The sequence below is a fragment of the Hibiscus syriacus genome, unplaced genomic scaffold (assembly GCF_006381635.1).
Source record: "Hibiscus syriacus cultivar Baekdansim isolate YM2019G1 unplaced genomic scaffold, ASM638163v2 tig00006570_pilon, whole genome shotgun sequence".
Lineage (NCBI taxonomy): Eukaryota > Viridiplantae > Streptophyta > Magnoliopsida > Malvales > Malvaceae > Hibiscus > Hibiscus syriacus.
The window spans coordinates 716667-732932 of NW_024062102.1; the positions used below are offsets into that span (position 1 = coordinate 716667).

The 16266-nt window shown below is 38.5% G+C and overlaps 1 protein-coding gene across 1 annotated transcript; it reads left to right on the top strand.

The window, feature by feature from the left end:
• The first annotated feature begins 7718 nt into the window (after nucleotides 1-7718).
• On the top strand, nucleotides 7719-9594 carry LOC120200772. Its single transcript, XM_039201522.1, has 4 exons — nucleotides 7719-8022; nucleotides 8129-8275; nucleotides 8418-8622; nucleotides 9158-9594. Exons 1-4 carry the CDS (start codon nucleotides 7798-7800, stop codon nucleotides 9292-9294), a joined length of 714 nt encoding a protein of 237 aa, XP_039057453.1. The 5' UTR covers nucleotides 7719-7797; the 3' UTR covers nucleotides 9295-9594.
• The last annotated feature ends 6672 nt before the right edge of the window (nucleotides 9595-16266 follow it).

A 16266-nucleotide genomic window follows, 5' to 3' on the forward strand; every position in this document is an offset into this window, starting at 1 on the left:
GCATGCGCCCAGTTATTATAGTTGACGGAGCACATTTGAAAGGTCGATACCTTGGAGTAAACTTATTAGCAGTAGCCATGGATGCTAACAATGGGATATTGCCAATAGCTTACGGGGTTGGCAAATCTGAAACCTCTGATTCATGGACATGGTTTATTGGGCATCTTAGGGATTGCATAGGTCCTATTAGCAATCTGACAATCATATCCGATAGGGCAAACTCAATTGACAACGCTGTTAGAAGGTGTTTCCCAGATGCTTTTCATGGACTTTGTGGTGTTCATTTGTATAGAAATCTAAAATCAAGGTCTGCTGGTATAAAAAAGCACAAATGGACATACTGGAAGGCTGTAAAAGCTTATCGGGAAGTGGATTTCAATAAGCATATAAATTGTTTAAGACGTGTTTTGCCTCAGTGTGCTCAAACACTAGAAGATGTCGGGTTTGAAAGATGGTCAAGAGTACATCAACTTGGAGCAAGATATGGTTTCATGACGTCTAATAGTGCAGAATCAATCAACGCTCTAAGTCGTCATTCCCGGAAATTACCCATTACTATGTTAATGGAGTTTTTTCGAGCCTCTATTCAACAGTGGTACTACAAGAAAAGAAACCATGCAGGTATTATTTCTTTGAATTCGTAACTTATCATATTTATATTTTACTAAGTATTGTTTATTTAAATTTACAGGAACATTGGAACATCGTGTTACACCATGGACTGAAAAAAAGATAACGAAACGTGTTGTGAAGTCAACGTCATGGAGAGTTGAACCATGTTTAAACACTTTGTTTCAAGTACTGGATAATAACTTAAATGGGCTAGTCGATCTAAATGCAAAGACGTGTAGTTGTATGAAATGGCAAACATCTGGTTATCCGTGTGGCCATGTTATAAAGTTGCTCTTCATTTAAACCAAGATGATTCAAGCGCATACGCTATGGATTGCTACACTACAGAAGTTTATCGACAGACTTATGCCGAGATTGTCTACCCTATTCCACATCCTTCTGAGTGGGACATACCAGATGACTTACAAACAGTTTTGCCACCAGCCATGGACAGAAGGCTACCTGGCCGACCAAAAAGTCACGATCGTATACCGTCTAAGGGTGAAGAGAAGAAGATATCGACATGTAGTCGGTGCAAGGAAAGTGGTCATACAAGGTTGACATGTGGATCACCAGTGCCATCAAAATCATCTTTTCCTCTACCAAAATATGGATCCTCATCAAAATCCAAAGCTCATATGGTGTCAAGCAAAAGGCAATCATCTTTAAAATCCCAATCACAATTGGCTTCACCTTTTGGGACTGTTAACTTAGGTGATTTTTAAATGCAAACGTTGTATTATGTGGATTTTATGTGTGAACTTTTAACATTTTCAGTTGAATTAATGACTCAGGCCAACCATTTTGACTTAACCAACTCTTGTTATTCAGTTGTTATCACTTATTAGGCATGCATTTGACTATCGCAACACGGAAATTACAATCGCAACGAGAGAATCGCAATGCGAAATGAAAATACCAACATGAAAATCGCAATGCGGAAATGAAAATCGCAATGCGAAATGAAACGCAATGCGAAATGAAAATCGTAACGAGAGAATCGCAATGCGGAAATGAAAATCGCAATGCGAAATGAAAATCGCAACGAGAGAATCGCAATGCGTAAATGAAAATCGCAACGAGAGAATCGCAATGCGGAAATGAAAATCGCAATGCGAAATGAAAATCGCAACGAGAGAATCGCAATGCGGAAATGAAAATCGCAATGCGAAATGAAAATCGCATTGCGATTCTCTCGTTGCGATTTTCATTTCCGCATTGCGATTTTCATTTCGCATTGCGATTCTCTCGTTGCGATTTTCATTTCGCATTGCGATTTTCATTTCGCATTACGATAGTCATTTTTGCCTTCAACATAATGCAGATTGAAATCAACAAAATCAACCATTACATTTCAATCAATTAAACAATCACAAATAAGAATTATGTTCGCATCAATTACACAAATCAACTTTTACAAATCATCTTTTACAAATCAATTAAACAATCAAAAAATAAGCAATAATTCTTATTTCCAATCATCTACTATTGAATCAACTTTTACAAATCAATTAAACAATCAAAAAACAATCAATTAAACTATTGAATCAACTTTTGCAGCCATACATCATTTTCACGCAGTTCACTTCTGAGATTAACCTGCAGAAACCAAACATTTGCTCAAACAACACTTTCTACACATCTAAAACCTACAAACAGCAAATTATTGAATTCTAGGTACTTAACCAAACATTTTCAAACCAAAAGTCTATAAACTTACCAATTGTTTATGGACATTTTTATAACGCGGATGCAGGTAGGCAGCGTCTCGTATATATCGATTTAGCCATATAATGCCGAAACCACAAGCCTACTGCAGCTCTATCTCTATCGGTGGGAGGTAGATACTTGGTGCTTCCCGTCGTCAAACGCTCCAACGCCAAGCATACGAGAGGACCACAATCTCCTCTGGCTCCTTCCGTTTGTTGTGGCGCGGTCTCATCTCTAATAACTGTAATATTGAGTTTCTTTGGCTTCTTGTTTCCAGAACGAGTCCAATAATTGATCGCATCCAAGAATTTAGCCAAATGAGAGCTCCATCCCTTAATAATATCTCTTAAATCAGCCAATGATATGTAATTTATCATGCTGTCATACACTATTGTCTTAAGGGATGGGAGCTGAAGCTCGACGAGAATCCAATGTTTACGTTCCAAAACAGGGATAAACACCTGCAATCATAAGTAATAATTCATTCATTTGCGCACTTATTTCATAAAACCTTTAAACTCAATCTAAAATAAATACTAACCTTATCGACCTCCCACCATGCAGGATAAAGTTTAGCTTGTCCATTGCCCAAATCAAATGATTCATCTCGTGCATTCTTCAAGTGAACGGCGTTAAAAGACGTCGGCATAATTGTATATCGTATATTTTTATTTTTCTTAAGTTTTCTTATTATTAGAAGACGTGTCACCCACGCATCGATATGCTGTTTTACAAAAAAAGACATATATTAGTGACTTACATAAATTTAAAAAAAAATTAATCAAATTGAAATATAAGAAAAATATAAGACTTACCCCCCCATCGAAATAGCCATTGTCTTCGACCCCTAATAATACGCCCCACCAAGACCGATCAAGCAACAAATAGATATCATCGGTGAGCTTGCATATGTCAGTGAAACACCTCTGGCTCCGCTCATGTAGATAAAAATCAACTGCGGTCTTAGCCCAAAGGGTGTTATCCAGAATTGTGTCTGGTAGTTGTCTCCTCTCCACTTCCGATACCAGAATGGTACTAGCCGGTAACTTATACGAGAGCCAACTCTCATCCATTATGTCCGGCACGTCAGAGGGTTTCTCAAGAAGCCTACATATGACGCCATGTGAATCGGGCTCTTGAATGGTGGGAGGGACCTCTTCAATGATGACAGTGGCCTCTTGAACGGTGGGAGGGGACTCTCGAGGAATGATAGGGGGGGCCTCTTCAACGATAGGAGTGGACTCTTGAGGATTGACAGGCGAGTCGGGCTTCTTCTTGCGGTGTCTTCGCACTATTGGGGTGTACGGAGACTTAATAGCACGTGCACGCTGTCTGATGCGTGAACTCCGTCGTGCAAGCATAACCCGACGTAAAGCATCCACTCTATCGGGCCGCTAAATAATTAAATACAAAAATCAGTAAATAAACAGACATGATATTTAAACAGTGAAAACAAATACAAATATGTTTCAAACTTGCATTGTATTCACCCAAGTCATTATTCTATCATAGTTCACAAAATGCATCAGATAACAAAGAAAAATATGTTTCAAACTAATACCCTGAAGTTAGTATTTGTCTTTGTTTTGTCTATTGGTTGAAGTAATGCAATCCATTCAAGTTTCAATTTGCAGAAGAAGAAATAGTTTACTTTCGCAACACGAAACTTAAAATCGCAACGAGAGAATCGCAACGCGAAATGAAAATCGCAATGCGATTTTGGTTTCGCGTTGCGATTTTGGTTTCGCGTTGCGATTCTGTCGTTGCGATTCTCTCGTTGCGATTTTAAGTTTCGTGTTGCGAAAGTAAACTATTTCTTCTTCTGCAAATTGAAACTTGAATGGATTGCATTACTTCAACCAATAGACAAAACAAAGACAAATACTGACTTCATGGTATTAGTTTAGCAGAATTGGCAGCAACCGAACAAATTTACTTTCAACCAAAAGACAAAACAAAGACAAATACTATTTCACAGTGTTAAAGAATACACAGTTTAGCAGAATTGGCAGCAACCGAACAAATTTACTTTCAACCAAAAGACAAAACAAAGACAAATACTATTTCACAGTGTTAAAGAATACACAGTTTAGCAGAATTGGCAGCAACCGAATAAATTTACTAAGCAATCTAAGTGAAATGGCTAATCTAAGTGAAATTACGAGTAAATTTATCATTAAGTTAAATATGGAAAATCTTAAACTTACCTCGTTGCGTAGAGTATGAACCTCATTCTGCAACGATACTATCATCTCACGTAGAGCGGCAACCTCACCACGTAAAGTTGACACCTCCACACGCCATGCACCATCGTTATCGCGTAGAGTACCGATCTCCTCACGCAAGGCATTGACCTCATCACGTAACTCATCCCGTGGAGGTGGAGAACAAGGAGATAAATGTCGTGGCCTCTTTACCGGTCGCCTATCATGAGGTGATGGTGGAGAAGAGGCTCGATGATGTGACGGGATAGGTGATGGCTCTCGTTCTAGAGGTGTATAGTCGGGTCGATCGGGTGATGGCTCTGGGTGAGGTGATGGCTCTCGAATTGGAGGAAGTGGATGCTGCTCATCATCTGTGCCATCAAAAAAACTCTGACTAGCTTGCCACCAATCAGTGGCAAGCTCTTCCTCCGTGGGTGTCAGTCTTTGTAATGGAATGTTGGCCTCCTAACAATATAAAAACTCAAACAAAGTTAAACGTCTACTATTAATAACTTGTTTATATATTATATGAAAGTATTTGTGTTAACTTACATTATTTATTGTCGCATATGGTATTAAGTCTTCCCAATCCAACAGATTTTTCCTCTTCCAGGAAATAGCCCTGGGAATATCATTTGACATTTTTATTGCATATGTACGCATGCTGGGGAAAGCCTCGAATATCCAAATCTACAAATAATATAATAACAAAATTAGTAATTGTTAAATAATTAATTATAATTTTAGAAACATTATATAGAAATTCTTACCTTAAAGGCCCAAACAAAGCCTGACAAAGTGTATTTCGACCCATCGCCACGCAAAATTTTGCGGTCATCAAAGGCAGTAGACAACTTAGTCCAGGTAGCTTTCCATATATACGAACCCCACGGAAACAGATTCCATGCATTCAGGTCCTCTACCAATATTATTAGCTCCCGAGGAATAGGTTGTCTGGCCTCTCTGCCTAAAAAGCCGGCATACACAAGTAGTAGAAGGCATACTCGGACAACATCGACGTCATCCATCCGAGTGAAACCAGCTTTCTTATTAAACAATTTCTTCAGGTCGTCGACGTGTAGGTTCGGCTTCTCCATTGACTCATCCGGAAAAACCCAGGATAACCATGATGGGCGGGCGATATGACGAGTATACCGGCCTACATCATTGTGTCCGAATCGTAGACCAGTGATTAAGCAGAACTCCTTCCGCCCAAAACAAGTATACGCTGGTGGAAAATGAAACCATATCTCTTCCTCACCACGTTGTATACTGTCGGGTAGATTTGATGTCATGGTCTGAAGCCACAAATGGGTCAAATTAGCATCTCCACCAAGATGCTGTACTCTCAGCCATGGCCCGAAGCAGGTTTCCTCAAACAATTGTCTTTGTGCAGGTGAAAGCTTCGAAGCAATTGTAGTGGCTAGGCTAACTTTATTCCTTAATGTCAATGAAGCCGAAAAAAATTTCTACAAAAACAATAAACATACCAAGTTAGATATACCAAAAACTACACTGTGAAGATATACCAAAAACAATAAACATAAAAAGTAGTAGTTTATTCTTGAAACTAAAATTTGCAACACTGTTTTGTCTTTTGGTTAAAATGAAAATCGCAACGAGAGAATGACTGTCGCAACGAGAGAAATGAAAATCGCAACGAGAGAATCGCAACGCGAAATGAAAATCGCAACGAGAGAATCGCAACGCGAAATGAAAATCGCAATGCGATTTTGGTTTCGCGTTGCGATTCTCTCGTTGCGATTTTCGTTTCGCGTTGCAATTCTCTCGTTGCGATTTTCATTTTTCTCGTTGCAGATAGTCATTTTCACGTTGCGATTTTCATTTCTCTCGTTGCGACTCTTCTGCAAATTGAAACTTGAATGGATTGCATTACTTCAACCAAAAGACAGAACAAAGACAAAGACAAATACTAACTTGAAAATCGCAACGAGAGAATAGCAACGCGAAATGAAAATCGCAACGAGAGAATCGTAACGCGAAATGAAATCTAAGTGAAATGGTTAATCTATTATTGAAATGACCAGTAAACTTATCATCAGTTTCAATATGAAAAACCTACAATAATGCAAAAATTTCAAAATAAAAATAATTAAAAAAACTAACCCTCGGAGGTTGATTTTCCATTTCTGAATATTGTGAGGGATTTCTGACCGTGAATGGTTGTGAGGGATTTCGCCGGAGATGGGGACGGAAATCTTCGGAGATGGGGACGGATTTCGCCGTAGAGAGTGAGAGATGGAGATGAGACTGAGTTGTGATTTTAGGTTTTAGGTTATGAGTTGCGATTACGGGATTTTGTCTTAATATTCGTTTTTGTAATTTGAAAATAAAATACGCGTAGCGATTATAATGGCGCTTTAAAAATCGCGTTGCGATTTACAGATACGCGTTGCGATTTTACGTATTGTCGTTGCGATTTACAGATACGCGTTGCGATATACGGATGCGCATTGCGATTTACGGATACGCGTTGCGATTTACGGATACACGTTGCGATTTACGGATACGCGTTGCGATTTATGTGTTCGCGTTGCGATTTTCATATTCGCGTTGCGATTCTGGAAAATCGCAATGCGAATTTGTACTATCGCATTGCGATTTTCAAGAATCGCGTTGCGATTTTGGAAACTGATTTGCGATTCTGGGGATCGCGTTGCGATTTTTATTTCGCGTTGCGATTTTGTTGGTCATTTTGGCAAATCCAAAAAAAAGTTGGTTAAAATCGTATATTATAAGGCATTTTTGGTCACTGAGGCGATTTTCTCTTAAAATTTTAACAACTAAATATCAAAATAAAATCTAAACTAAATATTATGTATGATTTTAAAATAAAAATAAATTTTCAATACTAAAATGGAACAAAAATAATCATTTAAATACTAAACATATAATTGATCTTTTTTTAAATGTCAAGTCAAATTTATGTTATTGGGTCATGAGAATTAACAGTGAAATGATCAAAATATAATAAATAGAAAACATAAGTGATCAAGTTATATTTGTTTTAAAATTAGAAGTCTAAATCAGAGAGACTAAAAATAAAAATGACCAGCAGTGTTGTTTACGCCTAGTCTTTTGTATCCATTCCATGCATCGACCTTTTCTTTCTCTCCTTTATAAGCAGAGAAGCAGTAACGTCATTTTGAAAAACAAATTGCCCCTCTTTACAGACGCTTCGTTTCTGGCCCCCAAACCCAGAAAACAAAAACGGAATCTCTATTTACTACTTCCCTTTTGCCCCAAAACAATGGCGAATGAGTTCCTAAACTTTCCTCCAAATTTGGATGATGGTGAACTTTGGCTCCCGTCTGATATTTTCCTCAACGACGTCCCTTCCAAAATCAAGCCCCACCTTCACCACCATAACTCCCGTCGTCTCCCTTTCTCTTGCATGGAAGACTTAGCTTCTCGTTTCGCCGCGCTTAAACTTCCTAAACATCACCAAAAACTATCCAAAGCCGTCAACTTTGAGGTTCTTTTCTAAACGCTTTACATTTTCCTTGGTTTTCATGGCTTTACGCGTTGCAACCATGTCTTTCTTCCTCATGTTTTCTTGCTTTCTTACTCCCACTTTGCAGAGGGTTCAAGAACCGGTTTGTTACGGTACGGTTAATAGGAGTGGTTTGGAAGCGGGTCAAAGCTTTTACGGTTTCAGAAGCGGCCCTTTTCTTGGAGGGACCAAACCGGTTTATGAATGTCAGTTCGTGAAACCAACTCAAGCTCAGGTACTTGAAAGGTTTCTGGTTTGATGCTTTTCCTTTTCCCCAGTAATGAACGGTCTTTTCACATTTCAGTGTTCTTAACATTTTTTAATACTTTTCTTTCTTTTTTGCAGTAATGATGGTATGATATTATTTATTTTTGTAGGTTGAGAGCTACGTTGAAGCCAGAGCTAGGGTTCTGCAAAGGCTACAAAACCGGCTTTTTCAAAACCGGGATTTGCCATTTCAAGCAAATGGTTTTAATAATTATAAGCACAGGTTAGGCGGTGGTTTGGTGAGAACATCCGGAGGCACTGGAGTTTTTCATCCTCGCGTTCTTAACAGTACTTTTGATTCCGAAAAGAAACAAGGTAAAGTTCCTTTCCCTTTTTTTCGGTATTGAAGATGAATTGCTTCGTTTTTCACTTCTTCTGTTTGATGGGTTCTGAGTTTTGGCATTGAAGCATGTGGTTTTCTTCTGCAGTTGTTTGCTGCATTTCTGGTGCAGTGTTTGTTCATTGTTGTTTCACTTTTTGCAGTGAAACACTTTTATGAGAAAATTTTCAACATGAAATAATACAATAAAATATTGTCTTTATATGAAAGGTAAAATTTGCTAGAACAACTGTAATTTTTACCTATTTGACAAATTATTAGGCTATTAAAAACAATGGTAAAGATTGATCAAATTCCATTTAATGCAAATATTTATTGTAGTTTGGTGAGAACTACCATAAAACTTGCACTTGGGCTAGTGAGTGTTAAATACCTTTGAATAATCTTATTGTTCTTGCTTGGTGTAGCTGCAAAGGGAAAGTTTTCTTTTTCTATAACATTTCTAGTGGCCACTACATATTTGGATATTGCTTCATTTACACATGTTCGGTGTATTTGTATCTTTAACAGGTCTGAGAAATAGGCAATCACAAGAGATTCAAGTTAGCCGAGAGATGAAGGCCATGAAAGGGGTCAGTATTGTGAAACAAGAGGATTGCCATTATCATCTTCCTCCAGAGATGGGGTTTCCTAGGGACTGGATTTAGTCACCTTCAATCTTCCATTTTGCTTGCATGTGATTTGCCATGAAAAGATACTGATAAATGACTGAATAAGACGAGAGAATGAAGTCGATAAAGAAGATAGAAGGTGAAATAAACTTGGGTTTCTTGCAAACTTGAAAAAGAGGCAGGATGCTTTTGTAGTTACTAGTTAGTATGGTGGTATAGTAGTGTGCCCTTGGCTTGGTCTAGTTTTGTAGAGATAAATAAAAAATGCTTTTGAAAGGGGTTCACGTTGAGGAATTGGCCTGTTTTGTCACCCTTTTGTATTTTTTTTTTGTTAGATGTAGCAATGGCAGAATATTTAAAGTTCTCGAAAAATTATTGGTGATTTATCGATCTAACATCGTTCAGATTATATTTTTTGATCTAATACCTGTAGCAGTAAAGTATGCCTTATGTCCCGTGTTATATGTTGATTTGGCGTTACGTGGGGTATAGCACGTTCTCTGTATCGCGTTATACGCTGACATTAGTTACACGTGTGTATAGTGTGTTTCCTGATCCGCGTTATACATCACGTAAGGGTATAGTGTGAATCAAGGGTCGCACTATACGTCACGTAGGGGTATAGTGCGGATCAGGGGCCATGCTGTACGTCACGTATTAGAATTATATTTAACGCAGTTCTTGGTCCGCGTTATATCTTTTATGAATAATTACATATAGCGCGGTACAATATCGCGCTTTATATGGTTATAAATATCTTTCTCCGCCGTTTAAGTTTTTCATATCTCCTCGCATCTCTCTTCTCAACTTATAAATTAATACAACAATTTTGTCAACGAGTAATAATTAAGATAATTTTCTCATATTTCATTTAGAAGTTCGTTCGATTTTTTGTTATAAGATAATTTTGTTATAATTTTTTAATTATACTTGTTTATTATCATTATTTGAAAAAATATTATATTAATTATTTTCAATTAATTTTTATGTTTGTAAAATTAAAAAACGGGAGCATACGTCGAAATAGTTTTGCGATGCAGACAATAATATAATATTATATTATTTAAATTATTTACATTAATATGTAAAAAATTTATTGTTATATTTTCGTTCATATATAATTTATTTAATCAAGTTTGTTTTGGTTCTTTTTTTATAGATATAATATTGTCGTACTTTTAAACTCAAAGAATAACGCGACTTTCAGCTACTGTTTATTATGATGGTGAAATTCGAGAAGATTAAATCGGTGTTGTTTTTGTATTAAATGAGCGTGTTAAAATATAATTCAAAAGAAATATAACTCTTGAGGAGTTGATAACAAAGATTTCGAGGAAGATTCATGTTGGAAGTAGTAGAAGAATGAAATCGTTGCAGTACAAATTTTCTATATCATTGTTGCTATTAATTTATACAGCGTTCGAACTTTCGAAAAATGATGATGTTCAAATGATGGTTGAAGCTCAAAGTAATTATTCAGACGTTACTATTGAGATGTATGCATATTTTGTTCAAGTGCGTGTTGTTCGGGGTTAATCATTAAGCTCTCACTATGGGCTGGCTGAAAAGTTGACAGCCCGACTACAGTAATGTGTAATTATTTTAATGTCATAATAGGGAGACATTCATCCGCAACTCTTTACGATATGTACCGAGGTGGGTTCACGAACAATTCGTATGGCAACACCGCGTCCAGTTCAAGGGGAAGACATTAATCTGTAAATTTCTTTGACCTTAATATGGAGATGTCATCGACGTAACAATCTGTGCAGTTTCTATTTGACACGATGGCTTCAAGCTCCAAAGGGAGGCATTCGACTGCGAGCTTTTTCGATCTCAATGTCGATATGCATTCTAGTTCAAGGGGAATACATGCAAGTAGTAGGTTCTTCGACCTAAATGTAGAGCGCATGGATGAATCATCATCTCCACCAGAAGAACCGCTTCGTGAGCCTGGTGCGGATGGTCCTGAGATTGGACTATTCATTCACCCAGAATCACCGCAATTTAACTCCGATGATGATGATGTAGATGAAGTTCCAGGAAATGTAACACAAACTGATCCTCCTGCACACATGTATGAAGCTGATTATGGTGCAATGTACGGGTCAGAATTTGCTGATATGCCTCATCTCGGTGACTATGGATATTACTCATCAATAAATAATGGTGAGTTATCTTTAGGCATTGAGTTTTCAAGCAAAGAAGAAGAGATGATGGCTATAAAAAATTACAATATCCGTAATTCTGTTCAGTCCATAGTCAACCGATCGACGACCGAAAAATATGTATGCTATTGTGTCCGACGCGAAAACGGATGCAATTGGATGGTTCGCGTATCGAAAATGAAGAGGAAAAACAACATATGAGAACTAACAGTATACAACGGTCCTCACACATGTTGTGTTGGAGGGGTCAACCAAGATAATCCCAACTTGGATTCTGAAATGATATGCCAAGTCATCATGTCCATGATAAAAGTAAGCTCTCATATAGTTGTTGCAGTGTTGATTTCAGCTATACAATCACAGTATGGGTACACTGTCTCCTATAAAAACATTTGGTTGGCAAAACAAAATGTCATTGTCAAATTTCATGGCGAATGGGATGCATCTTACAACGAACTTCCAGGTTGGTTTAGGCTGGTGCAGACGTTGAATCCTGGGACAATTGTGGACTTCGAAACCTCTTATGCATACCATAATGATCGAGTTCTTCGCGATCGAAGCCAATTCTACCGGGTTTTTTGGAGTTACCCACAGTGCGTTAATGCTGTCAAATACTGCAAGCCTATGGTCCAGATCGACGGGACTTTCTTGTATGGAGAATACAAGCAAGTTTTATTATTGACAGTTGTCCAAGATGGTAATCGCAACATTCTTCCAGTTGCTTTTGCTCTTGTCGAAGGAGAAGATATAGATTCTTGGGTTTTTTTCCTCCGAAATTTACGTGTACATGTTATCACGAGGGAAAACATCTGTGTCATTTCAGATCGCGGAGTTGGGATCAAAGCAGCAATGGAGTCTTTGGATCCAATGTGGCAACCACCCTTTGTCCAACATAGGTATTGTCTCCGACACATTGCTGCGAACTATCATGGAAGGTACAAGAAGAATGATGAACGTCAATTAATTGTGCGCATTGGTAAGTGAAAGCAAGTTAGTAAGTTATACATTTTTTGATCAGGTTACGAACTACTTCCTCAAACGTTTAAATCAATGCTTCAAGATTTGCAGGCGAAGAACGAGGAAGGATACGATTACATCAGCTTCATCGATAAAGAAATGTGGACGAACGCATATGATGGTGGATATCGATGTGGACACATGACGACCAACTTGGCTGAGACAATCAATTCAACCTTAAAGGGTGCACGTCACTTACCTGTAGCGGCTTTGGTAAAAATTACATATTTTTGTTTGAGGTCGCTTTTTGCGAAGCTCGGGGGACATGCTCAAACCTGGATGCAAGGCGGTCATGTCTATCACCCTAGATTAGTTGCATATTTACAGAAAAAAATTGATGCATTAAATGGAATGTCTGTAACAAGCTTCTCTAGAAGGCATGAAATGTTTCGTGTCACAGAGTTGCCGCGACCTTTTCAAGGGGTTGAAGCTGTGTCGTTAACAGTAAATCTAAGGGATAAAACGTGTGACTTCGAGTTTTTTCAAGCTCTGAAGTATCCATGCTCTCATGTGATAGCAGCTTGCTCGCACACACGTTAATACTATAACCATTTTGTGGATCCCATATACCTATTATCTGAAGTTTTTAAGGTATATGAATTTGAGTTTCTCCCCATAGGTAATGACAAAGATCCTGATGAGGTTCAAGATTGGCTTCCGATTGTACCAAATCCGAGTTTATTGAGGGAGTGTGGTCGTCCAAAATCCAATCGAATTCATTGCGATATGGATATTCGAGAAAGATCTAGACAAGACAGAAGATGTGGGCATTGTAGAAACCCAGGATACACGAGAAAAACATGTCCACTTATGTTGTCATCAAGTAACAATTGATGAGGAAATGATGTATTTGTTTATTAAATAATAATTCTTGTACTTTAATTTGCATTTACTTCAAGTTAATGATAACCAAATTGGCATTTGAATATAATTTTAAATACAACAAACTTACAATAAGTATTAAATGATAACAAAATTACAATAACTGATATTAAATGGTAATAAACAAAATTAACTGAAATACATTAAAAAAATCCAACAAATTTAACAAAATAAAGTAAGTATTAAATGAGAAATAATAAAAAATTACAATTTAAAAAAATAAAGTAAATACAAATATAATAAAAAATCTATCGATGCCTGCGACGCGAATGTGTTCCGCAGGGCAGTGGTTGTCGGTCTCGAGGAGGATTTCTTCGTATCACTGGTTCTGACTCCTCGTGTCATCATCATCACCGTCGTCGTCGTCGTCGTCCTGAGCAGATACATTAGGTTGATGAGGAGTTGATGACGATGAAGCACCTCCATAGAATAAGGACCCTGGAGGTGTATGATTGACTATCCCACCGGCCTGCGAGAACTGGGAAAACCCAGACATCGCTGAGTGTGAAAACTGGACAGGAGGTGTCTGTGCTGCGGTCATGGGTGATGAGGCTGAACCCGCCAAATATCCAGTATATGAACCCCAAGTCGGATCTACAAACATAAACCCATAATAGCCTTCAGGAGGGGTCATCTGTGAAGGCGGCGGCGGCGGGGTCATAAAACCAGGTGAAGGCGGCGGCGGCATCTGGTAATGGAAAGGCGATGGCGACATCATATATGGCTGCAGCATCATAAATGGCTGTGGTGGCTACTGTGAAGGTTCTGCTGGTGCAGCTGAGGATGAACCGGAAGCACCTGCTCTCCGTCCACGAGTCGGGGGACGATGGTGCTATATCAGATCACGTCTCTATCGACGTCGTGGAAAGGTCTGCCCTCGTGCATCCTCGGGAAGCAGAAACGGTTTTCCGTGACTGTTGATCCACTTATAATAACTGTCAGCATACATCAAGAAGTAAGTAAAAATGGGCTCTCTACGGGGAAGACGCCGATGTCGATCCTCCCACAACACGACCCACTCATGATGCCTCACCAGCCAATTTGTATTTGTCTTGTCGCGTCTATCTAAGCTATGCAACTCGTCCATATTGCGAGATGATTCCGGAATTGGTTGAAAACAACCAAACTGCCGAAGCACGCGATCAGTGGAGTGCTACTCGACGGTCGCATAACAGATCAGAGTGACCATCGCCATCCAAACATTTGATGGACTCCTCAACTCAGGTGAGATCACCGCCCTCACATCATCAGTAGAATATGACACCCATTCAAACTAAAACAAATAATATATAATTTTTATCAAAATAATAATCTAATTATATAACTATAATCTAAAATCGATTTTTAAACATTAAAATTCATATCTGTGTGTCAGCTGAGGATGAACCGGAAGCACCTGCTCTCCGTCCACGAGTCGAGGGACGATGGTGCTATGTCGGATCACGTCTCTATCGACGTCGTGGAAAGGTCTGCCCTCGTGCATCCTCGGGAAGCAGAAACGGTTTCCCGTGACTGTTGATCCACTTATAATAACTGTCAGCATACATCAAGAAGTAAGTAAAAATGGGCTCTCTACGGGGAAGACGCCGATGTCGATCCTCCCACAACACGACCCACTCATGATGCCTCACCAGCCAATTTGTATTTGTCTTATCGCGTCTATCTAAGCTATGCAACTCGTCCATATTGCGAGATGATTCCGGAATTGGTTGAAAACAACCAAACTGCCGAAGCACGCGATCAGTGGAGTGCTACTCGACGGTCGCATAACAGATCAGAGTGACCATCGCCATCCAAACATTTGATGGACTCCTCAACTCAGGTGAGATCACCGCCCTCACATCATCAGTAGAATATGACACCCATTCAAACTAAAACAAATAATATATAATTTTTATCAAAATAATAATCTAATTATATAACTATAATCTAAAATCGATTTTTAAACATTAAAATTCATATCTGTGTGTCAGCCTTCTGATCGATTAGCACCCTAATTTTTTTTAAATCATCAGATAACTCCTAATGATTTTTCCTATTAATAGACCACCTATTAATACGAATGGGTTCTTCACAACGGAACATAAAAAGGGCAATAGATACCATGCCCAAGACTTCAGCAGTAGGAGACATCCGCCGATAGCATTACGCCTGTAGTCAGTGGCTCTACACATCTCCTTGTACAGCAAAGCCAAAACTGCCGAGCCCCAACTGAATGATCCGGCGAGACGAAAGTCGCTAAGATGTCGCAACCACATGCAGTGAACTAGGTTGCGCGATTTGTCCGGTATCAACAACCCTCCTATCAACTGCAATATGCATACCCGTGCATATATCTTAACCTCATCCTCAGAAGCGTCTGCGCTCAACTCCCAAAAATTAGCATCTAACCAATTTAACGGTATCCTACCTCTGATAAAACTTTTCGGGACACATCCTAGATTTTCCCGGTACAAAGTAGTCCAAGAACCGGAAGCTATCCCTGATATCACATCTCCATCTACCGGAAGCCCCAGGTGCATAGAAACATCCTCAAGCGTGATCGTGCACTCTCAGCACGGAAGATGGAATGTGTGGGTCTCCGGCCTCCACCGCTCTACAAAGGCAGAAATAAAGTCTGGTTCTATCTTACAGTGACCCTGATATCTACCTATGTAACTAAATCCAGCCTCTACTAAATATGGCAAGACACGGCTAGGTATCACTAACTTAAGATTCATAATAAAAGGATCTAATACACGATTCTTCTCCTAAAAATAAATAATTACAAAAATTAATTCTTAATCTAATAATCATGCATTAAATAAATCAACTAATTATTACTAATAATTTAAATTAAATTAAAACATTAAAATTTTATCGTATCAGCAAAGTGTCGAAATATATAATTTCTATCAAAGCGAAGTAAACTGTCTTCCATTATATATCTGCAAAAAAATTA

Excerpts from the sequence above, each read along its gene's own strand:
- LOC120200772 (XM_039201522.1), top strand. The coding sequence starts at position 7,798 with ATGGCGAATGAGTTCCTAAACTTTCCTCCAAATTTGGATGATGGTGAA. Across the intron at positions 8,023-8,128 it reads CCAAAGCCGTCAACTTTGAG|AGGGTTCAAGAACCGGTTTG; the intron begins GTTCTTTTCTAA and ends CCCACTTTGCAG. Across the intron at positions 8,623-9,157 it reads TGATTCCGAAAAGAAACAAG|GTCTGAGAAATAGGCAATCA; the intron begins GTAAAGTTCCTT and ends TATCTTTAACAG.